This window comes from Letharia lupina (genome assembly GCF_014066315.1).
Source record: "Letharia lupina isolate WasteWater1 chromosome Unknown contig_19, whole genome shotgun sequence".
Classification (NCBI taxonomy): domain Eukaryota; kingdom Fungi; phylum Ascomycota; class Lecanoromycetes; order Lecanorales; family Parmeliaceae; genus Letharia; species Letharia lupina.
In genome coordinates this window covers 1301091-1325138 of record NW_023502988.1, presented here as the reverse complement: position 1 = coordinate 1325138, position 24048 = coordinate 1301091, and the positions used below count along the sequence as shown (strand labels likewise).

Here is a 24048-nt window from a genome sequence, read left to right as displayed (position 1 = left end):
GGCGGCGGGCACCGCTGTGATACGTCTCGATGAGGTAAATCGTTTTCGGAAGACTGCCGTGGTAGTAATGGTGTTGGTGTGAAGAGTTGAAGAGCGACAAGCACGAGCAGGACCGCAAAGGAGAGGAGCTGGGCGGTAGTACAAGTGGATCTGCGGGACAGCTTTAAGGCTTTCTTGTAGTCGGCGGATGAGTAGAAGACGGGCACAGAGGAAGAGGTCTCGAAGATGGGGGGGATGTGGGAGCGGAGGAACGCCAATGCGCCGGTTTGTGGAGACAAATGGCGGGGAAGCTGTTGAAGGAGGAGGCTTTCGGGCCTTTGCCCCAACTGCGCGGAATTGTCAATTGAAGCCAGTCGCTTTTGCTATGGAGCAAACCTTCCACAGCTAGGCTGGAAAATCAAAGTAAGTCACTTGTACTCTTCTGACCTATCGTAGGAGACCCAAATTCATTGAGGAGCTGCCGGTGTTACTTCTGCTAAACTGCGGGGAAGGTGGGAGTCTGCGTTCCAGTCTTCGTAGAAGGCCTTGAAGATCAGGGCAATGCGGAAGACTCGCGGCTTTGTCGGTGCTTCAAGCTCTATATTTCTGACAGTCGGTTGTGTAGAGCTTTATTCAGCGCTTGGGCATGTTCGTCCAACGAAGCAATCAAAGGTATCCTCACATCAATGCGGAGAAAGCTTCGAGCTTCAGCCCTATGGAATTCGGAGCTCGAATTTGAGCTCTTCCAACTTTCACAAATCATTAATAAGTTCAATTGAATCACACAACCATCTCCACATCCCCAATTGACCTGACATAGCGTTCAAGAACCCTCTTTACACCTACTACTGCTCTCGTGAACTTCCGCGCCGTCCTTCGCGTACTGCGTTCCTTTCTCCATCACCTTCAACGACATGGGCTCGGGTCCCTCAAAACCAGCCCCTTCGAGTACCCAACATGTCTTCTCTAGGTCAGAATCTATAGTGGCACTTCTAACATCAGCGAATTCCACCGCTAATCAACTCCAGCGAAACTCCGGTCCGCTTCTCTCAAGACCTCGTCAATGCTCTCCAAGCCAGTCCCGAAACCGACAGCACCCGTGCCAAAGACCTAGAACTGCACATCCAGTCCCGCGTCGCCGCCGAGCTGGCCCGTCTAGACGCCGAGACAACCCAAGAGCTCAAGGATCTCGAAGCCCGCATCTCTTCTACGCCCGATTCTACTACCGAAAGCACCAACACCCCTTCGACCACTATCCCAGACCAAACGTCTTCTTCGGGTGGCCCGGATCACAAAGCCAAGGCAGAAGGGGATAGGACAAGGGATCTGAGTAGAGTGAAGGTGCAAGAGGAGATTGAGAAGCTGAAGAGTAAGCTAAAAGAGAGGCAGCTGAAAGAGGATATAATGAAAGATAAAGAAGTCAATAAGGCAAAAGAAAAAGTAGTGGCATGTCTGAGGCTGAATGATCGGAGGCCGTTGGACTGTTGGAAGGAGGTGGAGACCTTCAGAAGAGAGGTCGGAAGGTTGGAAGGGGCTTTTCTGGGGAGGGTTTTAGAATAGGAGGGTTCAAATTAGCGGAGAACTCTGTAATGGAAATGGTGAAGATCCGCGCTGTATTTCTATCAGAGAAGCCAAGTGGCCGTCGACCATGCTCACAAGAGATCGAAAGCCTTAATCTACTTGGCCCTGAAGCTGAGCACTTCGTTTTGCATAAGGACTGGCACATTTCTACCCCTTATCCTCTACGCGCCATGGAGAACAGTCCCATGAGCCGAGTACTGAAATAATTACTTGCTCTCAAAATGAACATACAATTGAGTCTCATTAGGGACACAAATCTGAGTGGAATGGAAATTTGGTCAGCGAAGCCTAGTCAGCCCTATAAGTCGTGTATCTGATCGTCATAATCTGCCTAAAATTGAAGTCATATCGAAGTCATATTATATGGGTCCTTACAGTATATGCACATTCAGTATGTTTTCTACGGGGATATCAATCCTGTTGGTCCTGAATTGAACTTGGGCTTCTATTAATCTTAGCTTTCTGATCTGACGTCACGAGATCACCCGGTGAAAAGACGTCGATTGCCTCGAAGACGTGCCATTGGGGGGTGTGCGAGCGCTCTTCGGTTACATCGTCACCCCAAGATGCTCCGTTGTCCGTGTGCCCTACAGACTCGACATGAGAGAGAGCGAACAAAAAAATCTCTTTACGCGTGCGCTCTGCCCCAACGTTCTACCTGGTACTGGCTGCTCCGCCCCATAGAGCAAGAGTGGTTTCTCGTGACACCCCAAATTCTGAGGACCGATTTGAGCTGCATGCTCTGTGGTAGACCGGAGCAATGTCGTTAGCTAGCAGACGTTCCATGTCTCACTAATCGACCGTTCGCTTGGGAGCCATACCCAAGTTCCGGGCGGGTTGGTATCTTGAGGCATCAATACGACTGAGCAAGCACGCCTTGAATAGGACGCTCACAAGTGGTTTTATTTCCTATGGGAGGTCCCTCGCAGACGTCAAATCCGACCCTGTGGCCGTCTCCTCAGGACTATACTTGTTGATGAGGAAGAGCATATCTTCGAGGGCCCTACATACGATCAGCAATGAAAATCCTGCTCGATATGCTCTCCAACATATTTCTCTCGGACATACGAGCCTGGCCGGGTGTGGAAGGCAGTATAGGCGATTGCGATCGTCGAATTCGTCAGCCGGTTCCGACAGCCCAAAATTCCGCAGGTATTGCCTCAGGTACGTCTTCGATCTGAATCTGACGTTTTCCCTTCGCCATATCCCGAGCTACATGATAGCCAAACTTGCCGGTTGGTGAATAAGTGGAAGCGTGTAACTTTGCTAGCTTCGCGCAGAATTGGGTGGGCTCTGGAAGATGCGTGCTCATGTCACAAAAGTCCTTGAGTATGAAATATGTTGGAGGCAAAGTCTTCTTGCATTATCCCCATTTGTACGGTTTGGATATGAAATCTGGCATACTGCGATGGATATCGAGCTCCGACTCGTACTCTCCTACGACCATCGCCTTGCCTCGTTCACCTTCGTGGCACTAAGTATAATCACCATTGTTCTCTGATCATGGGTCTGGACCAGACACTGCGATGTTTTGGTGATTTAGCTTGACAAAGAAGCGTTTTTCGCTTTTGTCTGTAAGTTCCGCAATGATCCGCGCGGTTTGGTTTTATGCCGAAGCTCCATAGCTGTATAGCCCCGAAATTGCACATCTACTCATTCTATGAGACTAAGCAGACACATCCAGGGCTGGTCAGTATCGTTGGCTCATACTCGAATAGATAACAGCTAATGCAACATATGGTAGCTTGTTCTCAACAAAGAGACGTCGATCCTTGGTTATCCGAGAAATGTCTCGAAATCTCTGATTGCAGATCATCACGGTGTATGCAAGTTCTCCGATCGACAAGACCCCGACTATGTCGGCGTTCGAAACGTCTTGAGCACCCTTGTAGGACGCTTTCGCGAGGCTAGCTAGTGGACATACGTCAAGTTGAAGCGCACAGCTTACCATACGTAGAGTCAAATGTCATCCGCAATGGCTCTCCAGAGGACCCCAAAAAGATCCAAACACTTTTAGCGCTTACTGAAGGCCCGAAAGACGATTTCGACTTTTTTCACGATCGATGGCTGACTGGCACATGTGATTGGATCAAATACGATTTCTTTTTCAAGGACTGGGTAGAACACACATCGAGTTCTAAGATCCTCTGGCTATATGGCCATTCAGCCAGCGGAAAATCAGTTCTCTCAACTTTCATCTTCGAGTACCTCGAGTCCCTGGACATGCCCTGCAGCTACTTTTTCTTCCGGTTTGGAGACCAGACCAAACGCTCACCAAATGCTCTCCTACGATCACTTGCGTATCAAATGTCGCAGCAGCTGCCAGACTTCAGGAGAAAACTCAGTGACCTCCACGACCATGGCGTGAGGCTGGAGAAGTCTGATGCTCGAACTATATGGAACAGAGTCTTTCTGAGAAGTCTGTTTAAGATGGATCTGCAGGTACCTTTGTACTGGGTCGTCGATGCTTTGGACGAGTCAGATCCTTACCAGACTTTGTTGAAAATCTTTGCTGGGATTTCGAAGGCTGCCATTCCTGTACATCTTCTTCTGCTTAGCCGGTACACGGAGATTCTCTCCCTGGCCTTTGATCGCATTGAAGGCGTCGTCAACTTCCGGGGTAAAGCGGTCGAAGCCCAGGAGAGCGACATCCACTATTTCGTGCGCAAAGAGCTCCGGTATCTGCGCGGCACCGAGACTTTCAAGCAGAGAGTGCTGAAGACAGTTCTCCAAAGAGCTTCCGGGAAATTTTTATGGGTTACCTGGCCATGCAAGAGATTATGAAGTGCTTCACCGAGGAAGCAGTTGAGAAAACCCTGAACGAGATACCCTCGGGAATGGAGCCGCTCTACCAACGTATGGAAATGAACATAGCCCGAGACCTTAGAGAGGGGACAAGGATTTGGCCAAGCATATCTTGACTTGGGCAGCTTGCGCGAGACGCGCTATGACTCTTCTTGAGCTCTCGCAAGCACTGGAAGCAGAATTTCCGGCGGTTCTGGACCTTCGTCATGCTATTGGAGAGGTTTGCGGACAATTTGTTGTCATTGACGGCAGCTCCCACGTGGCCATGGTTCATCAGACAGCTCGTGACTACCTTCTCAAAACTCCAGACCTCGAATTTTCCATCACTGCGCTTGAAGCTCATAGGCAGCTGTTTACTAGGTCGCTCGTGTACCTTCTAGATCCGCACTTGAAAGCGAACTTAGGACAGACTGCAGCGCTAACTGCCTCATCATTTCTACAATATGCAACAACATGCTGGCCCTACCACCTCGACTTGAGCCGCTTGAGCCTACCATCCTCCACGTCTCTTTTACCGCTCTTAGCCAAGTTCTTTCGCGGTTCTTACGTCCTCACGTGGATCCACGCCCTCGCATATTTCGACCAATTGAAGATCTTAGTCCAAGCATCAGAGTATTTGCACGCGTTCGCCAGCAAGAAACGTAAGATGCATGCAGACGATGTCCCCCACAAGGAGTGCATCGAGGATTTAGAGCTTCTTGACTCCTGGGCTGCAGACCTTCTCAAAGTCTTCGCGAAGTTTGTTCGAAATCTAAGCCAGGAACCGAGTGCTATCTACAAGCTTATACCACCATTCTGCCCAAAGGAATCCGTACTTTATCGACGACACGGGAAGAAGGATCAGTCCTTTTCTCTGACAGTGACAGGCTTGACTGATCCACCTTGGGATGATTGTTTGGCCAAGTTTTCCCTTGGGGCATGACTCCAGGCCTTGCAGATAGAGTGTGTCACTTATTACATTTGCGTCCTGACCACGTCTGGAATCATCATTCTGTGTGACGCATTGAGTTTGAGGGAGATACGACATCTCCATCATGGCGAATGCTTTTTCGAGATAGCACCCAACATCGCGTGCGAAATATTGGTCACGTATGACTACCACTCAACAAAAGTGTAGTCGATCGCACTAGGACGACTCAAATTTTCCGTTCCAAATCCGCAAGATTGTAAAGCTCTTGCACTCAGCTTCACTGACAATGATACAGCTGTTCTGCTTGGTGGCGATGACAAGACTATACGGAAGCTGGACCTCCAAAATTCGAAGCCAGGATGGCAATTGGTCAATCACCACCTTCTCGCGTTGGAAACACCAATTTCAGGGATTAATGCCAACGCTCCACGGTACGTAGCATTCAGTCCAAATAGGTCAGAGGTCGCTGTAGCTTACCGAGGCTATCCTTTATCTGTTTGGAGCATGTCAGAAGCACGACCTGTTGCCAGATGCAGGCGTGTTACCGACTGGAAAGCCCTTACCGATGCTTGGGCTGGTGTCGATAGGGTTCTATGGCATCCAAATCCAAGGCAGGGCGAATTCTTTGGCCTCTATAACGAGGGATGCGTGTTCAAATGGAGTCCATCTGAAGGTAGTAGCCAAGAAGTGCGAGTCCGAGCTTCCAAATTCGAGTTTTCCCCCAACGGAGCGCTCTTCATCACCAGCGACATCACTGGTATTATCAAAGTCTGGAATTATCAGCATTTCGCGTTCATCTATCAATTATCCTGTGAGCCAGGCATCACCGGTCTCTGCTTTAGTCCGGACCATGGGCGCTTTTACGACCTTAGCGGTTCGGCCTGCAATGTTGGGAGCCTAACGTCCTCATCCAACTTACCGAGATCGACGAGCGAGCGAGCGAAAAAGAAAGCGAGGCAGGGAGCACCACACAGACTTCTTCAGCCTCCGAGGTATGGGCTGAGACTGCGGACCTGGTCACTGCACTGGCTGCCAACTCGGAGCAGTCCTTGTATTGTGCAGGCAATGAGGTTGGCGTTCTAGAACTGTTCGACGTTCTAGGCAGCAACATGGAGACACATCTTCAACGACGCTTTTTGACTACTGACCTAATTGAGTTCAGCCAGTGTGGCAATTCATTGCCTACTCCGAGATCGGTGGTGAGGTAGGGATCTTCCAAGTCACAAAAGGCAGGTCACGGTCAACGCCCTTCCAAGTGGAGTTGGTACGAGAGATCAAGAGCACGGATGGAGTGCATCAGCTCCTCTTCAGTCCCGACTCCAAGTTTTTCTTGATTGCCGGTGTTTCTTCGGAGAAAATCTGGGATGTGCATGGCGGCAATTGTCTCGAAAATTTTGGAGGTGTGCGGAATAGGACTGACAGATGGTTCATGAACAATCCAAAGGAAGACCCACAAAATGACCAACAATTTCTTGACTTTGATGTGAGCAATGCAACCATCCGGACCTGGAAGGGAGGAGATATCTTAAGGACATCCGGTTCGATAGCACGCCGCCCATACTGAGCATCTCGAGCGATCACGAGGAGAGCCAGCGTTCAGTCAGACGATCTTCTCCCGCCGGTATGAGCCAAATCGAAATTGTTTTGGCAGTTGAGAACGTGGTCCTTTGCCAGGACAGGAAATACATTATGCTACACACCACTCGGGCTTCCCTGGGCTTCCTCACGCAGTCGAACTTCGTATTCATCAAAAATCGGCCCCTGATCCCAGGACGCCCGACGGACGAAGAAACGGTCTCGATCATTGATATTCCCCCAAGCACTTTTTCATGCATCCGGAAGCCGCTGGGGATCCTCCCTGGGCAAAGGATGGTGTATCTTGACAACGACTCAGGGGTCTGTACTTGGCGAATTGGCTCTGCAAGCGAGAGCGTGGGCTTGGAGAGGCACTTGTTCATACCAAGAGACTGGCTCAATGCTGAAACGTTGGACTTGTGTCGGGTGATGGATGACGGCACGTTTCTCTGTCCGCACTATGGGGAGGTTGCTGTTATTAAGAGTGCGCTTGGACGGCAGTGGTGATGGTTCCAGTTCATCGCCATTCGCAGCTGCCAACGTCCTGGCCTGTGGATCAAATGGCTCTTGGCTGCCGATTAAACGGACTTCTGGCTCGAGCATGACAATAGGAACCTGAATACTGATCAGTATGAACTGGTATTGAGAAAGGGCTAGGCAGAGGCTCCAAGAACCTCAATTATCTTATCCCTCGCGCTTTAGGCAACGATCTTGAATATCTCTTTGGAAAGGCATTGGACGAATAATCATAGCGGTGCCATTCTAGAAGCTAAATGGCAATCGGGGAGCTTAGGGAGCCAGATAAGTTGCAGTATTTACATCAGCACATCTGACTAGCCGCGGCTTTTCCGCAACACTAGTATGCTTGCTCTTTCCCCATCATCGCCTTTACTTTAATACAAGTCAACATCAACAAAGCACATGTTTTCCGATCGTGAAATCATTCACAAGCATCAGCTACCAGATTAATGCACACCGATTCTTCTAACGCATCATTACCAGTACCTACCTCGGAGTTCGAGATGAGTTCCGATAAGTCGGAAAGTCAGCTCGAACTTCACCTTGATCCAGGCACGATCAAAGGTGAGCTGGATCCTGACCACGCATGAATGGGTACACTGCTCTGAATGCAGCCAGCCCTGACATGTTGAAAGGCACGACGCCACCCCAGGATCCGGATACGGAGACCTTAAAGCCTTTCCGGGCCATGAACTTGCCCCAAGAGCTTCGTGATAGGATCTACCGCGAGCTGCTCCTTCCTGACAAATGTCGGATCAGCCGCGCGACCACAGCCTCGAAGGGTAGAGCTGAGAGCCCTTATTCGCTCCAGCCCATGATCCTCCGAGCCAGCAAACAAGTGCACGAAGAAGCATCGAAGGTCCTCTACAAGGAGACAAATTGGGTTTTGTTGACAGCGGATGAGGGTGAGAATTTTTTGGGTAAGAGCAGTGGGCTCCTCCAAGATTTCCGTCAGATGTTGTATCCATGGGTCTCGATGCAGCACTTGGAACGTTTCCCTGGCACACCAGTTCTACGGATAGAACTGAGGGACGGAGGGTTTCTCCCTCGAAGGGACAAGATCATGATGCTCATTACCCAGCAGGACGTGCACTTTTTCTTCGTTGATATTCCTCCCACTCGTTACCCTGGAATCAACCTACATTTCGATGCGCAAGCAATGCTAAATCCACGTACCCATGACGTACTCTTAGATTGTTGCCGCGACATACGAGGCATGGGGCAGATCACGATCTCTGGATTTTACTCCTTCGCTGTGTATGCAGAGCTGCTTGCCCACATGAAAAGACCGATACGACATATTCAAGAGTTTTCAGAGAGAGCTGACAGGTACAAAGAGCGCGGGGATCTCCAGCTAGCTCGTAGGCATTTGCTGGACGCCGCAGATATCTATCTGGCCGGCTGGGCTTTACTGCAGTCCTTTTTTAGCCAAAGCTGGACCAAGCATCTGAGCGGCGCGAACCCCCGAAGCATTGCAGAATTGAAGGGCAAGCTGATCAACTTCTCCACTGAATGCGCCAACTGCTTGACGAAGGCGGGTATCCCAAAGAGGGCTCGAAAATTGCTCGATATAACCATCCAAAACGCCCAATCTACTGGCCTAAGGAGCCACGACTACAGCAGGATCTACTACAACAGAGGCTTAGCATTGGTCGCCGAACGTAACGATATCCAAGCAGCAAAAGAATTCCGCGTGGTCCTCTGCCTACAGCGTGGCCACGAAGGCGCCGATGGACAGGTTGACGCGATGGAGGCCAGGCTTCAGGATATGCCCCAGATTACGAGATGCACGCTCGAAGCATACCTAAAGGACATCATGAAGCCGTACAGGCACAGAGAGCCATGGAGTGGGCTGCTCTAATAGGAAGAGATGCCCGTCGATGGTCTCTCGAAGAGAGTGGCATGAGGCTAGGTTGGTGGCGCCGGCGCTTTCGGATTGAGAAGGCAAAAATCATCCCCAATTACCAAGCGCGAAGACCATGCCACGTGGAATCGGCGTTAGCGAACAGCGTGCCCACAAAGACCATTTGTCTGAAGAGAATTGTCTTTTGCCTGTCATCGCCGCCTCCTTTTGTATTTTGCCCGGTATGATATGATCAGTTCTTCGGCTCTGAGAGGTGAACAGCCACTGCGTTGGATGCTCTTATGCAATATGCAAAGCGTTACATCAACACCCCCATGCGCGCCCGTCTGCACGTCTGTGTGCATGGCTCCGTTACTGTTGTATCTGAACTAGACGTGCAAATAGCAGGTTATGCCAAGGTATCCTCTGAGCCCCTCCTGCAGGCATCATAACGCAACAAACCCCCTTTTCACGCACACATACCCAGCTCCCTCGGTGGAAAAGTAGATGATACGACTCTTCCAACCCGTCTCGTCCGAAAAACAACGAAATTAGCTTCCCGAACTCGAGTGCCCCCTGTATACAAATAGCTATCAGATTCAATATCCCTATACACAGATAGCTTCCAGGTTCAATGTCCCTGTATACAGATAGCTTCCAGGTTCAATATCCCTGTATACAGATAGTTACCAGATTCTATATCCCTGTATACAGATAGTTACCAGATTCTATATCCCCGTACACAGATAGCTACCAGGTTCTACGTCCCTATACACAGATAGCTACCAGATTCAATGTCTCTATACACAGATAGCTATTAGGTTTAATGTCCCTATACACAGACAGCATCCAGGTTCTACGTCCCTGTACACAGATAGCTATCACATTCAATATCCCTATATACAGATACCTTCCAGGTTCAATGTCCCTATACACAGATAGCTATCAAGTTCAATGTCCCTATACACAGATAGCTTCCAGGTTCTATGTCCCTATATACAAATAGCTTCCACGTTCAATATCCCTATATACAGATAGCTTCCAGATTCTATATCCCTGTATACAGACAGCTACCAGGTTCAATGTCCCTATACACAGATAGCTACCAGGTTCAATGTCTCTATATACAGATAGCTATTAAATTCAATATCCCTATACTAATACACAGATAGCTATTAAGTTCAATATCCCTATACTAATACACAGATAGCTATCAGGTTTAATATCCCTGTACTGATACACAGATAGCATCCAGATTCAATATCCCTATACACAGATAGCTACCAAATTCAATATCCCTATATATAGATAGCTTTCAGATTCAATATCCCTATATACAGATAGCTATCAAATTCAATATCCCTATACTAGTACACAGAAAACTACCAGATTCGAGATCCGATAAGCACGGAGTATTCTCAACGCTGGGGTACGGATATGTCTGTTCGGGGGGTACGGATATGTCTCTTCGGGCTTCCATTCCGCTGTTGTCTCGGCGTCGGGGACGGGTGTAATTGATCGTTCACAGACCATGTGTGCCCCATGTGTGTGTGTATGTGTGATGCGTGAGAATGAGAACACTGAGCGCGGAGATGGGGATCGTTGAACGAGTAAGAGAGACACTCTCACCGCGCATTACTTATATAGTAGTTCTGAATATCAGTGGTATCCCCCAACATGCATAGAATAGCCAGCTTTATTTACTCATTGAAGCGCCAGCAGCATCACTGTCTAGGTTTGTACACTCTCATCCAACTAATTAGTTAACTAGTACATCATGTATTTACGCAAACACACAAACCTCCCATGTCATTAATGCGTTGTTACCCAGGATTAGCCATTCAACGTTATTTACCAATCATGCCAACTCCGCTAAAAGTTCAGCGCCAGAGCCAACAACTTCTCGAAATTCGGCACGCCTAGTCCCGTGACCGGATCCCACCCTTCCGTTGCGTTCCAGCTCGCGTACGGGATGATGCTGCCCCCTGGGACCGGCGCCCCCGTTTGGCCATTGATGCCGTTGCAGCCGACGCTTTGACCACCGGTGATGTCTGTGAGGCCTGTGAAGCCGATTGCGTAGACTGAAGATAAGGGTGTCAGCGTTTCACGTCCTCGTGTGATGGAATAGAGGTGTCTCCTTCAAGGATATGTACTTACGCCATGGGTTGAGGAAACCAAGGGGTGGCTTTCCGGCTCTGAAGCGGGCGTCGTTGAGAAGGGCGATAACGGAGGAGAAGACAGGGGCTGCGGCCGAGGTGCCACCGGAGAGACCGGCTGCTGCGTTGACTACTACGGCGTAGCTGTAATGGCACTATATTTAGCGGTGGAATGTGTTCGGAAACCGCGCCAGTTACAAGAGGGGGAAGTGGGAAAAGCAAGCAAAAAGGACGTACTCAGGGGTCAAGCTATGGGCCGAAACATCTGGAAACCCGCGATTGGCGAAGTTGGTGAAAGCGCTGAAGTATTCTTTGGTAGCTGCGCTGATGTGGTCATTCAGGTAGGTGGATACCGCGGCTGCTTGGTACTCAGGGCGAGGGAAGTAATTGCTGAAGCCTCCGGAGCCGGCGACCCAGGCGATCTCGGGCTCGATCGATTGAGTACCGCCGACTGCGGTGATGTAAGGACATGTGCCTGGGAATTGAGGCGTAAACTGTGGTGTCTTTTTGCCGTCGTTGGATTGACAGGGTGCACCGACGCCTGCGGAGTGGGTTAGTGGATGATCTTGGTCGGGATCATGATGGAATGGCATCTCGAATGATGGTCCACGTACCCGTATCACCTGCAGATTCGAGAACGGAGATCCCTCTTAGACCTAGTTGGCCAATCATGTAGCAAACTCGCTTGGCGTATTTCTCCGGCACAGTCTGCGCAATCGTGTTAGCGAACAAACAGATTGGCGGGAAACCGAAATAGACTGCTTACTTGCTCGTCATCTCCATAGGAGTTGGTAATGACGTTTGGCAGCGCGCTATTTGGTTGGGAAAGCAGGTACTGGTAGTAATTGAGATACGGCTCGTTTTCGTTGTCTGCAGCAGTCGGCTCATCCAAATTGGGGATGAAAGGGCTAGATCAACATCAGCATGCTACTGCTCATCCTGAACGCCATTTGTTATGAGACTGACGGTGATCCTCCAGTGATGAAGCTGATAATTGGAAGCGGGTGGCTAATTCCACTTATGTACTCGACATCAAGATCGGCTTCTCCATGGTTGTCGTCGATGGCTTGATCATTGATACCTCCATTGATGAGCTGAACGGAGAATCCTTGCTGAGGAATGTCTTGCGCTGTCTGGAAAAGAGAAAGATCTTGCGTGCGAGCAGATTGATTCAGGAAACTTCCAAACCCAATCTTGCTTCCGGATTTGGGATCAGGCGTATAGTTGATGTTATATAGCTCTTTGAGACAGGTTGGCGTGATCAAAGTAACACAGCTAGCATCGATAGTATCATTGGTGGTACTATTGGTGCTACCATTGAAGTAGCGGGGAGAAAGTTTCCCCGCCCGGGGAACCATTTTTGGTACCGGAATCTGAGGTACTGTTTTTCCGAAGTACGTAGTAGGCGTGATGAGATCGATGTGAGTCTGGAGGTCGTCCGGAACGGAGTATCCCATCGTCCGCAGCTTCTGAATGCCGGCATTTTCATAGTAACTGAATGTGGTGCTGAGAAGACTATTCGCCAGGTTGACTGTAGTTGAGAAGTTCACATTTGCGCCATCACTGTATGCGTTGGTGACACCAGCCCCTTTCAGCCAAGCCAAGACCGCAGGACTCGCATCAGCTGATGGCGCGAGCATAGCAGCGACAGCATCGCCGTCCATATATTGCCCGTAAGAAGCACTGCCAGGGGTGGAGACAGCCATGATCTTGGCGTCCAATTGATCGAGATTTTGTTGTGCCAAGGCAATCTGCAGGATCATGGTATCGTTTTCAGCGGGAGCCCCAACTTGCGTCCATCCAAGAGGGATGGTGGCCAATTGCTCGTGTATGGCGGCGAAGGTGGAAAGAGTGAGCGAGAGCCATAGGCTTGCCGCCGGAAGAGTATGCTTGGTAAACATGCTGTGTGAAAACGAGAGTAACAGCTACGGAAAAGGTTATACTGGTAGGAAGATGGTAGAGGGAAGATAGCGAGGAAGGAAGACATCGTAATACAGGAATCGAGTCCTTTTTAACAAGAGGCGCTAAGAATCCGTCGCTCTTGCACGATGGAGGTTTCTGCACGATTTAGGAAGCTGACAGAGCTGACAGCTATGCCCGCGACCCAAAACGAACGTTAATCGTGGCAGGCTTCCTTTCGCCGGCCCCCTCATTCTCGGAGGCATGAGCGTCGAAAGTGGGCCTGCTACGATGGTCGGACATGGTCGGGGATAGGGACCAACCCTATACATTCCCAGATTGTGGTTATCTCCACATTTTTCCGTCGTGAGTCTGCAGGCGTGAATGTCGCACCGCCTTAACCCTTCTGACAAGGTGTGCCTGCCGAAGATCCAGCCAAGATTTAGCGGTCCAAAAAAGGAAGGTGGGTGCAGTAGGATCCCTTCAATGCAGCTTCCTCTGCAAAGTCCGGCCGGGCCAGCCCCTCGTAAGTTTAATTGTGCATGCTGGGATCCAAGCATTCTAAGCGTTCCAATGCGCGATTTGGGAAGGCTGACTATAAAAATAGATGGCGTCAATCCGCAGAGCTTGTTATTTTCCGCGGTGGGGAAAAAAGCATGCACTGGGGGGGCGAGGCGTGAAGGGTACGTAAGTGAACAGCAACAAGATGTACCTTTTACATAAGCTTTTAATTGACCATGTGTAGTGCATAGAGCAAATTCGTCACCGAGCATTTGATAATTAACCCGTCGTTGAGCTACAGAAGTTGCTCCGTGCTCTGCTCATAGCTTCCGTGCCTCCTTGCAATCACCCCAGCCGCCATCTTGAGAGCCGAGGAAGCCCCGGCAGGTTTTAGCGCGTGGCAAAGTTAGCCGATGCCGCTCCGCTCCTCAGGTCACACCGTCACGGGCGGTCCGTGCTCCGCTTTTTCTCCGAACCTCTTTTGGTGACCTTCTTTCCTCAGACCTGTCCGTGAACTCCCATTCCGTCTTGAAAGAAGAAGGCAGGGAACGGTGACCTAGGTTTGCTTTCCAAAGACCCAGGATACAGATTGCCTTCCGGGGGGTTTCCGAAGCAGTGGCTGTTATTGGCCCACTATGACTAGGGATGCACTTATTCGGAGACCCGTATTTCGGGGTCTTTTCCGATGAAGAAAGAAGATTCAGAGTAAGTGGTTACGACTATCATCTTCGGGATGCCTATCGCCATGGCCGTCTCAAGGACTTGCTAATCTTCTTTTGAGGAGCAAATCACTCGGTTAGAGGCATGAGAAAAGGGACTGTATTCATGATTGATGTCTCTTTGACTTTCGAGGATCGTCACTGTCTGACAGTCGCTAAGAGTACTTGCATGTGGCAGAATATCTCTGGGCTGCCGCTTTAAAGCAGAATGAAGCTTAAATTCAGTACTCTATTATTAGAATAGGTCGATAGGGTCGAGATTGAAATTTGGTTTGAACCGTGCCTATATGTTTCCGTCCAATGAAGGATTCAGCATTAAGCAAGCATATCCTCCCTCTCCTGCCCAATGCCCCAACACCATGCCAAAACTCATGAACAGGTAGGCGCGCCAAGCTCGCCAAGCGCCTTGTCCAAGATTTCTCGCTATTAGATTTGTAGAGAAACCGATCTCCCGCCGCCTGTCCTATTACAATTCAAATCTCACCTACTCGCAATGTCACTGCTTCCCCAAACCAGATCCTCCCCACAAAGAAGCGCACTTCATCCCTACCCTCTCTCCACCTCCATCCCTGCAAAGCCAGGAACCAACCACAGCCCTCAGAGGCCGCTTCCGGCAGAGCTCTCCATCATTCCTATCACCGTCTCAACTCTCCCTGCCTACCGCAGACTCATAACCCTCTTACTCCCGATACGCTACGCGGACAAGTTCTACAAAGATTCCATTGCCAACCCTACGCCCTCCTCCCTCGCCCTCTGCGCTTTATGGAACGAAACATCGCGACCTGGTAAGCGGAAAAGGGACTCCCTCAATGATGAACTGCCCTCATCCGTACCTGCGGCTGGTGGGCCAGAAGCCAAGGTTATAGGAGGCATTCAATGCCGCCTCGAACCCCTCCCTTGTCCGCCACCTATCACCCCACCTACCACCTCAACCGCCCAACCGCCACCACCCCAGCAGCAATCGCACAACCTCTACATTCAGACTCTCGCCATCCTCTCTCCCTACCGTTCCCTTGGTCTCGCCACCGCCCTTCTCGACGCCATCATATCTACAGCTCTCACCCACTACCCACGGCAGAATATAAACGTCAGAGAGATCTACGCACATGTTTGGGAAGCAAATGAGGAGGCGCTAGAGTGGTATGTCAAGAGGGGGTTCGAGGTGGGAGAGGAGGTTGTGAAGGAGTACTATCGGAAATTGAAGCCCAGTGGGGCGAGGGTTGTGAGGAGGAGGGTTGGGGTGGGGGACTGGGTTGGTGTTGCGGGGGTGTGGGAGGGAGTTGTAATTGGCAGAGGAGGAGGTAAGGAGGAAGACGGGGATAGGGGGGTAATGGGAAAGGAGGGGTTTGGACATGGGTGAGCGAGCTTGGGGGTAGGGATACCCTTGCGGTACCCTAAGAATACTCTCAAGTTCACAGGACTGCATCCACCGACACTGGCGATTGAGAGACGACGATTTTCGAACGGAAAATCGATGTTCTGCGGACAGAGGGAAGCGTGACCAACAAGCTGTAGGAGACGAACCGTCATGTGAGGATACCTTGACGCCTTCGATCTGAGCCTTCGATCCTGCAAGCCTTTCAACACGCATCTGGCTATGGCTGGTATGATTGAAACAGATTCTACCAGTGAACGTGTTGCCAGACTAACTACAGCCAATGGTGAGATCAGGGATGATACATCGCATGGTGGCATGGTTGCTTTGGCGCTCTTAATCTCATGGCGAGAGCAACCAGACTTCAGGCCTGGACACCATCATCGATATTGAAACGCAGACATGTCAGGTTTGAGCATAAAGTGTGCACATGCCTCGCGTGTTTTCTACCTGCAGTGTCCGGGCTTCAGTTGTCATCCTCGGGATATGGCAGGGCACATGAGGGCTCCATGATGCTGATGCCAATCTACCGATAATTAGACCAAATATTTTCATAAACCAGGATCCAAAGTGTACCTACCCTTGTCGCACAGCAAACCCTGAATCTCCCCGTACGTGGCTAGAAAGCCTCTGACGAGATCCTTTTCTTGGTCCTCGGTCAAGCGGTAAAGATCAGGCACTCGGTGTCGGACCTCTTTCAGTACCCACTTGATATTCAACTTGACAATCACATCTTCCGGCTTTGAGCTGGAATTCACCCGTTCCTCTACGTGGTCAACAGCCTGGTCAGCTTCGGTGTGTCCGGGCGCTGTGAGTCAGGCTTGCAGAAAGCTATAAACGGCGAAATTGAGAGCTCCATCGATTACGTATGCCTTGCCAATGGCGTAGTGAGCGTCTGCTACCCGACCCCAGTAACCTTCTTGTTGGGCCGAAGTTCGGTTTTGCGGTGAGCAGTACCGAAACATTTGGCGGACTTGATGATGCACGTCGCCCGTTCTCCCCGCCTTGAGGCAGCAAGTAACATAGTTCCACTGTATATCTATCATCTTGACTTCGAGCTCGTGCCTCCTTTTGTCTGTTGCACCGATCAATCTTGAGGCACGAAGCCTGTACTGCGGCAAATCAAAGAAATCTAAGGCGTTTTGGAGACCTCTTGTCCTTCAAGTGTCTCAAGACACGCGCTTCATACGCACATGTTATACGGGAGACGTCTTCGAAAGTTACCATGTCTATCTTCATGAGTTTCGCAACCTTTGCTGCGGTAGCGCTGTGCTGAGGCTCTGTGAGGATGATCGCACGCCCGGGTCCCCGCCCTTCGGAAAGGCATTCGAGACAGTCTGATAGCATCTGTAGACGAGTCTCTGGACGCCTTCCGATGGGTCTCTCCATGTGGACCACAAGCTTCAGTATACCTGCACTCCAACAAGCGGTAAGGAATACGCACATTTTGGGCAGAGCCGACAAAAGTCCGACGAACACAACTTGATCGCCTGGCACAAAGTTGCCCTTCGCCTGATATTTCCGAAGTACGGAGATCTCCACTGTCAACACGGGCACACCTCCAACATTCCCGCATTCGACTCTCGCGATCGGGTACACTTCTGGGAACGCCGGACGGGCCTGCGATCGGGCCGTCCGGAAGATGTGGTATACCTGTGCGTCCATCCGAATCAAGACGGTGCCGTTCTCGGTGTACAGGACCCTCCAAGCTTCGTGGCAACCCTGCTTGCATGTGCGCAGGACGGCGGGCTCCAGACCGTAGTCTCGAATCTTCTCGTGACACCGGTGTCGAGTCCCATCTACGTGTGGACAGAGCAGGCCTTTGTATACTTTATCACGAAGCTCCTGTGGAAGGTCCAGGAATCGGAAAGCTGAGTTCCTTTGACTCTCGCTGCCGTCATCTGAAAGGGGGAACTGAGGAGCGTTAGTCTTCGTGATCCGTCAGCTTGGTGTCATCGTGTGCTTCCCTTTTCATCTGACGCGATTGAGAAGCTGTCCGCACTCGGTACACGCTCGGTATCTGATGCTTTCGAGTAACCCATCTTGGGGTGCGGAATTCTGGCAGTAGTATTCTAGCAATAAGCAAGAAAGATTCGAGGATAGAGAGAGGGTGTTGAGACCACAGTGGCGAAGTCAATACTCGGTGCCCGCAACGGAGACTGAACACCTGAACCCAAAAGACAAAAGACAAACAATGCCGGCAAATGATTTTGGACTCAACACTACACATGGGCTCTCAGAAACAAGAGCAATCATATCTTGGCAGTCCCCTTTCCCGATCTTCCCAAAGGACTTCTCTCCTATGTTTTCCTGCCTGCCCACTCCTTCAAAACCCCCTCCATCTTCTCACTCTCGGACCACCCGACCTCCGGCCCCAGCGTATTTCCTCCTACAACCCCGCCCCCAGTCGGCTCTCCACTACTCCGATTCCTCATCCCTCCCAATCCAGCCATCATCCTTGCCCGATACTCGTTCCCGTTTTCATCCCCATTCAGCGGAACAGCCGCCCTTCCACCCGGACGGGACGTCATTCATGTCGATGTAATAGCACTGCAACCCATCCGAGTGAATGCAGTCCGTCGCTAAGGCTTATCATAAATCGCCTTGCCATGTCAATCCATCCGGTCGGGCCCTTGCTCTCCCTCCCAGAAACGAAAACATTCGGAGCCAAAACGAACGCTGAATGCGCCCACCGCCTCTACGAAACCCGTGCACGATGTTTTGTTTTGTTTTGTTTTGTCACACCTGCTCATTTTCTGCATCATCGAATCGCAGTGACCGAGCGAGAGAAAGACCGGCGCAAGGAATTCATGTTGTGTTTCGACTCCATCGCCAACTTAGTAAGCCGCGCCATGATACAACGCCGCCAGTCTGCTGCAGCGTCACGGACGTACGGGATGCCGCATATCGCGCGCAGTGTGTATGATGAACAGTGCTGCAGCGTGCGCGTTACGACGATGAGGCAAACAACGTTATCTGTCACGGTGGTGGTGGTGGTTGAGAAGTCAGGGAAAATCCTATGTCCGTCGGTGCGCGCTTCCACAAAGAGATTGGATCGCGTCAGGATCGCGAGCCGGACGTCGTGCGCGCGGATTGTGAAGTTGCGATGGTGGTTAGCGGCGTCGATGGCCGCGCGGACGGATGCGTTGTTTGAGCCTTGGTCTGAGATGGTGTGCTGGATGATGGATTTGCCGGTTCTGTGTTCTTCGGGGTTGCAGTTGCGGAGGTGGTCCTTTGAGTGGGATGGGTAAGGGGCTGGCTGTTTGAAGATTTAGGGGGCGGTAGGGGCTGCTGGGTGGGATATGAGGGGAATTTGTTGGATCATATGATGGTTGGTAGGGGTCTCACAAGGTGGAATGTTGTTGGACGAACTAAAGGAAAACGTTTTTGATGTTCTGGAATATGCGGATGTGGTGCAGAAGAAAGCACAGCATGTCACATACGATGTATATGAAGGTTTTCATGAGTGGGAGAATATGCATGAGCCTTTCTTCGGCCTGGAGACTTTGGCGACTGCATAGCCCCCACCGCTGATGGCGGTCATTGGTGTGAGAAATTCCTATCGGCCATGACAAGATAAATTTTATGTGTTCTTGTCAGTCAAGTCATGTAATTTTACTGAAAAGAAGTCTCAAACTCCTGTTGAACGTGAGCATGGATCATCACCAGATAGGCTCTTGGGGTAGCCGGGCGACCTTTGCATGCAACTACCATCTCGTTGGAATGCGAAACGTAATCAGTGTGCTTATACTGAAGCCTATCATTTTTGGCAGCTTTAATTAAAACTTTTGCAGTGGGAATTAAGTGGACGAGCTAACGGAAGAGGAGTCTAGAAGGTCGGATGTGGGATTGCGTCATGACGGAGCAAGAGGGATGAGCAGCCTTTTGGACTTCCTCGACGTGTTGTAGAAAGAAAAAAGAAAGAAAACTCATATCTCATAGACAGCTCATGCGTTGTTGAGGAAAACGAATTAATCCACTTTACTAAATACGTGAAATTATATCTAACCTCAATTCCAAGTCTGACGTTCAGCCCATAAGCGTCCACGTACAATTTCGGTATGACCGGCTTCAAGATTCTTGTGACGGGTGCGACTGGGTATATGTAGGTGACAGATATACCCACAATCAACTACGACCAGCTGATGACCGAGTCCTTCTATGCAGTGGAGGCACCATACTATCCGATCTAGTCAATTCCCAAAACAACTCCTTACGAAAGTCCAGCATCTCAGGTCTGGTCCGAGGAGAGGCAAAAGCTAAAGTACTTTCCGAGAAAGGAGTAAATGTCGAGCTTTTCAGTGATCTCGATGCGAGTGACGAGATCGAAAAGATAGCGGGCGGTTATGACAGTATGCAGCCTCCCCAGCATCCTCGTCTTTAGGAATTATGACGTTAATAAGCCAACCCAGTGGTCATCCATACAGCCTCTGGCTATCATGAAGGATCCGCAAAAGCTCTGATATTGGGGCTAGCAGAAAGGAAGAAGAGCACGGGGAAGGATGTGTACTATATCCACGTACGCCACCGCTTGAATACAGAAGCGACGCCGGACTGACAGGATCTCCAACAGACATCGGGCACATCCAACTTGGGCGATCAGCCAATCACCGGCAAATACACCGAAACCCGTGTCTTCTCCGACAAAGAAGACATCTATTCCTACGAAAAGATGCGCAACGAGAAACAGCCATACGGTCAGCGACAGACTGACCTCACGGTAATTGGGACTGGCTTGAAAGTGGGCGTTAAGACTTACATCATCATGTCTCCCCTGATCTATGGCATTGGCACAGGCCATTTCCATCAGCAGTCGATTCAAGTACCAGCCATGATTCAAGCGGCGCTCAAGACGCAGCAGGCCGAAGTAGTCGGTTCGGGTAAGGCGAGCTGGGACCATGTGCATGTTGGCGATTTGGCGAACTTATATGAAATTGTCGTGCAAAAGCTTCTCGCTGGGGAGGATCTGCCCAATGGCGAGAAGGGGATCTACTTCTCGGCCAACGGTCACCACACTTGGCTCGAGCTGTCTCAGGGGCTGGCTGATGCGCTGTTCACGCTTGGTATAAGCAAGACGGAAGAAGTGAAAAGTATCAATCTAGAAGAAGCAGCAGAGAGATGGGCCGGCGGAGATACTCTGCTTGCAGAACTGGGTTTTGCATCGAAGTAAGTGTGCTGTCATTTCGAGAACTCAACATTGACAGCTGATCTCTGCGCAAAGTTCACGGACAGAGTCAGAGCTTAGTCGAAGTCTGGGTTGGAAGCCCCGTAAGAGCGACCGGGACTTCAAGAACCATTTCCAGACTGAAGTGGAAAATATGATGGAAGAAAGGGAGAAGAACAAGTAGCGACTGCCTTACCACAAAGAAAAATCCAACTGCTATCAACGAACGCACTGTGTGGGCTTGATAGAATCAAGTAGCCCAACTTCAAGATACTTTACGGAGAAAGTGGCATGTCTTCGCAGCGCAAGGACACAGTGTACTCTCAAAGAACATGCTAATGGCCGACTGCCGCAACGGTAGAAACCCATATTAGTTTTCGAACTCCCCTTACTTAGGCTTCGAAAGGGAATGTTTAGATGCATGCCAGAATCGGTATCTGAAAAATGAGGACTCGCACCGCATTCAATGCTTGGTCCAGGATCTTAGTAATCCTACCACAGTAGCCTCGTCGTTGCCATTGAGCATATCGAAAGAACAAATCCTATTACACCCGGTTCATGCGTCCTTCCAATGGAAACATTGCCCTAGTAGTAGTATTGTTTTGATCAATCACTCAAATACCTGAGCAACGGGTAAAAGCAGCAGCTAGCTCAGCCCTACGTCTGGATCGAGCCTAGCGCAGCGCGTCTATTTCGACTTGGGAAAAGTCACCAACAAACAAACCCAGTTTCAGAGCCTGCACCATGCCGTTGTACTCTAGAGATGAGAAGCTGAGACTCTCTATTCTTGCAACCTCGCCTCAGCACGAACTGGGTCCACCATCCTAGAGCAATAGCCACAGTCACGCCTTCCTGGGATGCTAGAATCTTACAACTGAAGCAAGATGTTGCCAACGATGGATCAGCTCGCCTATTTCCTACAGGCTGTAGGCTACCACACTGTTACGGGCTACCCGTATCTGATAGTCCATCTTCATCTACTTGTCTCTGCTCTTTTCCCTATTTACGCCGGTGCCCATGCTTCGCTTTCTCGCCCGTCATCCGCAGCCAAGCCATCAAAGAAGACGAAGAAGCAAGATGATCATGATGACGGACCAGATGAGCAAGGACTGACGAGGGAAGGGCTTGCTCCTATTGACGCTCTTCTTCTACCTTTGTTTGCCGGGGTTAGCCTTGCAAGTCTATACTTTCTCATCAAATGGCTCGATGATCCAGCGATACTGAACAAGATCTTAAATTGGTATTTCGCAATCTTCGGAGTCTGGTCTTTGGCTCGAATGATCACGGACAGCATGGGTATCTTCACATCATTCGTTTTTCCCGAGACCTACGACATGGACGGCAGAATCTGGGAAATTGATGCCAAGCAGAGAAAATCCAAGTCAAGGTCGTCCCCTGTGGTGGATCGAAACTCACCAGTGCCTGAACCATCTTCCGTTCCGCCTTTGCCATCTAAGTTCACAGATGCTATGTGGATCCTTCGGGAGCTACCGTCACGACAGCTTGACGTACGCGTCTACATTCACAAGATCGTGCAAGCACAGTTCAAGATAGGTCCTCAGGGCGTCGCCAGCCTCTTCCTTGCAATCGGGGCTCTGCTCTATTTCAACCTCATAGACAGGCCATGGTGGCTGACAAATCTTCTCGGTTTTGCCTTCGCCTACACCACTCTCCAGATCATGTCACCAACAACCTCCTGGACAGGCACGCTGATACTGGTTGCTCTTTTCGTCTATGACATCTATTTCGTCTTCTTCACGCCTCTCATGGTCACCGTAGCTACTCAGCTCGATATTCCAGCCAAGCTCGTCTTTCCTAGGCCAAGGAGACCTACTGAAGACCCGACGAAACAAGCTTTGTTTATGCTTGGGCTGGGAGACATCATTCTGCCTGGCATGATGATTGGCTTTGCGTTGCGATTTGATCTCTACCTCTTCTACTTGCGCAAGCAAACCCTACGGACCATCGGACATTCGAAGAGCACTGAGGACGCTGCAACTGACCCAGCGAGCAAGGAGGCCGTCGGTTCCGAGGTCACAAAGGCCACATGGCATCCTGCAAGAGGTGGCTGGGGCGAGCGCTTTTGGACTTCGAAGAACGACATCCTCAGATCAAAGCAATTCCAAGGTGTCCTCTTCCCCAAAACGTATTTTCACGCAAGCGTCATCGGCTATGTTGTCAGCTTGTTATGCACCCTTGGCGTCATGCATATTTACGGCCAAGCCCAACCTGCTCTGCTGTACCTCGTCCCTGGTGTCCTGGGCTCCTTGTGGGGCACTGCTCTTGTCAAGGGCGACATCAAGGCGCTGTGGGCATTCGACGAATCTGAAGACGACCAAGAGCACAATTCGCCAAGCAAAGACGACAAGCAACATAGCGCTTGGAAATCAGACTCTTGGATAGACGTTGACTGGAAGAGCTTGTTCTTTTCTCAGAGGACTTCGAACGAGTCCGGAAAGCCAAGCGAACCTGTCAAGGACAACGACGCTAGTGGTCCAATCGGCAAGGAATACGGATCAAGCCATGGCGGGTCTACGAGAACCCAATCAAGTGACGAGGAGTCGCAAGAGTCCAAGAATAGCAACGCCAGTGATGAAGGCCGTAAAGAAGACGAGGCAAAGGGGGTCTTCGATCGAGAACGCAACAGCGAGCTCATCTTCATCTCGGTCAACCTTCCCGAGGCGGCACCAGCGAAATCTTCAAAAACCGCATCGAATCCAGAGCAGACAACCTCGTCAGCACACGTTGGGCATAGGACTCGTGTTCAGGCGAAGGTCAAAGGCAGCGACGACGATAGGCTCGGAGAGACCTATTGAAAATGCAGTGACAAGCTTCTGCTCTGCCCGTCGCTCGAGACCGCTCTTCGGTATCCAGGGTAGTCGTATTAGAGTGCTAGGAACACACCACACGATGTGTTAGCAAGTACGAGCATTGGATCGGAATCTTCGCTTTGCATAGCATCGGAGTCTTGAATATCGGTCTTGAATCAGGAAATGGTGGAAGATGTTAATCAATTGGTGGT

The 24048-nt window shown here is 50.4% G+C and overlaps 9 protein-coding genes across 9 annotated transcripts; 7 read left to right on the top strand and 2 right to left on the bottom strand.

The window, feature by feature from the left end:
* Positions 1-893: 893 nt before the first annotated feature.
* On the top strand, positions 894-1539 carry HO133_004127 (uncharacterized protein; the record flags this gene model as incomplete). Its single annotated transcript, XM_037295046.1, has 2 exons — positions 894-949; positions 1008-1539. 2 exons carry the CDS (start codon positions 894-896, stop codon positions 1537-1539), a joined length of 588 nt encoding a protein of 195 aa, XP_037149093.1.
* A 1040-nt stretch (positions 1540-2579) lies between these two features.
* On the top strand, positions 2580-4344 carry HO133_004126 (uncharacterized protein; the record flags this gene model as incomplete). The annotated part of the gene is made up of 2 exons (XM_037295045.1): positions 2580-2724; positions 3518-4344. 2 exons carry the CDS (start codon positions 2580-2582, stop codon positions 4342-4344), a joined length of 972 nt encoding a protein of 323 aa, XP_037149092.1.
* A 163-nt stretch (positions 4345-4507) lies between these two features.
* HO133_004125 (uncharacterized protein) lies at positions 4508-6839 on the top strand (the record flags this gene model as incomplete). Its single annotated transcript, XM_037295044.1, has 4 exons — positions 4508-5176; positions 5483-6043; positions 6148-6345; positions 6438-6839. 4 exons carry the CDS (start codon positions 4508-4510, stop codon positions 6837-6839), a joined length of 1830 nt encoding a protein of 609 aa, XP_037149091.1.
* A 979-nt stretch (positions 6840-7818) lies between these two features.
* HO133_004124 (uncharacterized protein) lies at positions 7819-9230 on the top strand (the record flags this gene model as incomplete). Its single annotated transcript, XM_037295043.1, has 2 exons — positions 7819-7933; positions 7984-9230. The coding sequence occupies 2 exons, from the start codon at positions 7819-7821 to the stop codon at positions 9228-9230; spliced, it is 1362 nt and encodes a 453-aa protein (XP_037149090.1).
* A 1854-nt stretch (positions 9231-11084) lies between these two features.
* HO133_004123 (uncharacterized protein) lies at positions 11085-13269 on the bottom strand (the record flags this gene model as incomplete). The annotated part of the gene is made up of 6 exons (XM_037295042.1): positions 11085-11293; positions 11370-11512; positions 11606-11909; positions 11983-12076; positions 12135-12276; positions 12335-13269. The coding sequence occupies 6 exons, from the start codon at positions 13267-13269 to the stop codon at positions 11085-11087; spliced, it is 1827 nt and encodes a 608-aa protein (XP_037149089.1).
* A 1711-nt stretch (positions 13270-14980) lies between these two features.
* Positions 14981-15847, top strand: HO133_004122 (uncharacterized protein; the record flags this gene model as incomplete). The annotated part of the gene is made up of 1 exon (XM_037295041.1): positions 14981-15847. One exon carries the CDS (start codon positions 14981-14983, stop codon positions 15845-15847), a length of 867 nt encoding a protein of 288 aa, XP_037149088.1.
* Positions 15848-16413: 566 nt separating this feature from the next.
* On the bottom strand, positions 16414-17904 carry HO133_004121 (uncharacterized protein; the record flags this gene model as incomplete). The annotated part of the gene is made up of 5 exons (XM_037295040.1): positions 16414-16644; positions 16702-17012; positions 17056-17279; positions 17307-17763; positions 17865-17904. The coding sequence occupies 5 exons, from the start codon at positions 17902-17904 to the stop codon at positions 16414-16416; spliced, it is 1263 nt and encodes a 420-aa protein (XP_037149087.1).
* Positions 17905-19923: 2019 nt separating this feature from the next.
* Positions 19924-21210, top strand: HO133_004120 (uncharacterized protein; the record flags this gene model as incomplete). The annotated part of the gene is made up of 5 exons (XM_037295039.1): positions 19924-19967; positions 20030-20214; positions 20275-20381; positions 20436-21028; positions 21084-21210. The coding sequence occupies 5 exons, from the start codon at positions 19924-19926 to the stop codon at positions 21208-21210; spliced, it is 1056 nt and encodes a 351-aa protein (XP_037149086.1).
* A 700-nt stretch (positions 21211-21910) lies between these two features.
* On the top strand, positions 21911-23842 carry HO133_004119 (uncharacterized protein; the record flags this gene model as incomplete). The annotated part of the gene is made up of 1 exon (XM_037295038.1): positions 21911-23842. The coding sequence occupies one exon, from the start codon at positions 21911-21913 to the stop codon at positions 23840-23842; it is 1932 nt and encodes a 643-aa protein (XP_037149085.1).
* Between the last annotated feature and the right edge of the window lie 206 nt (positions 23843-24048).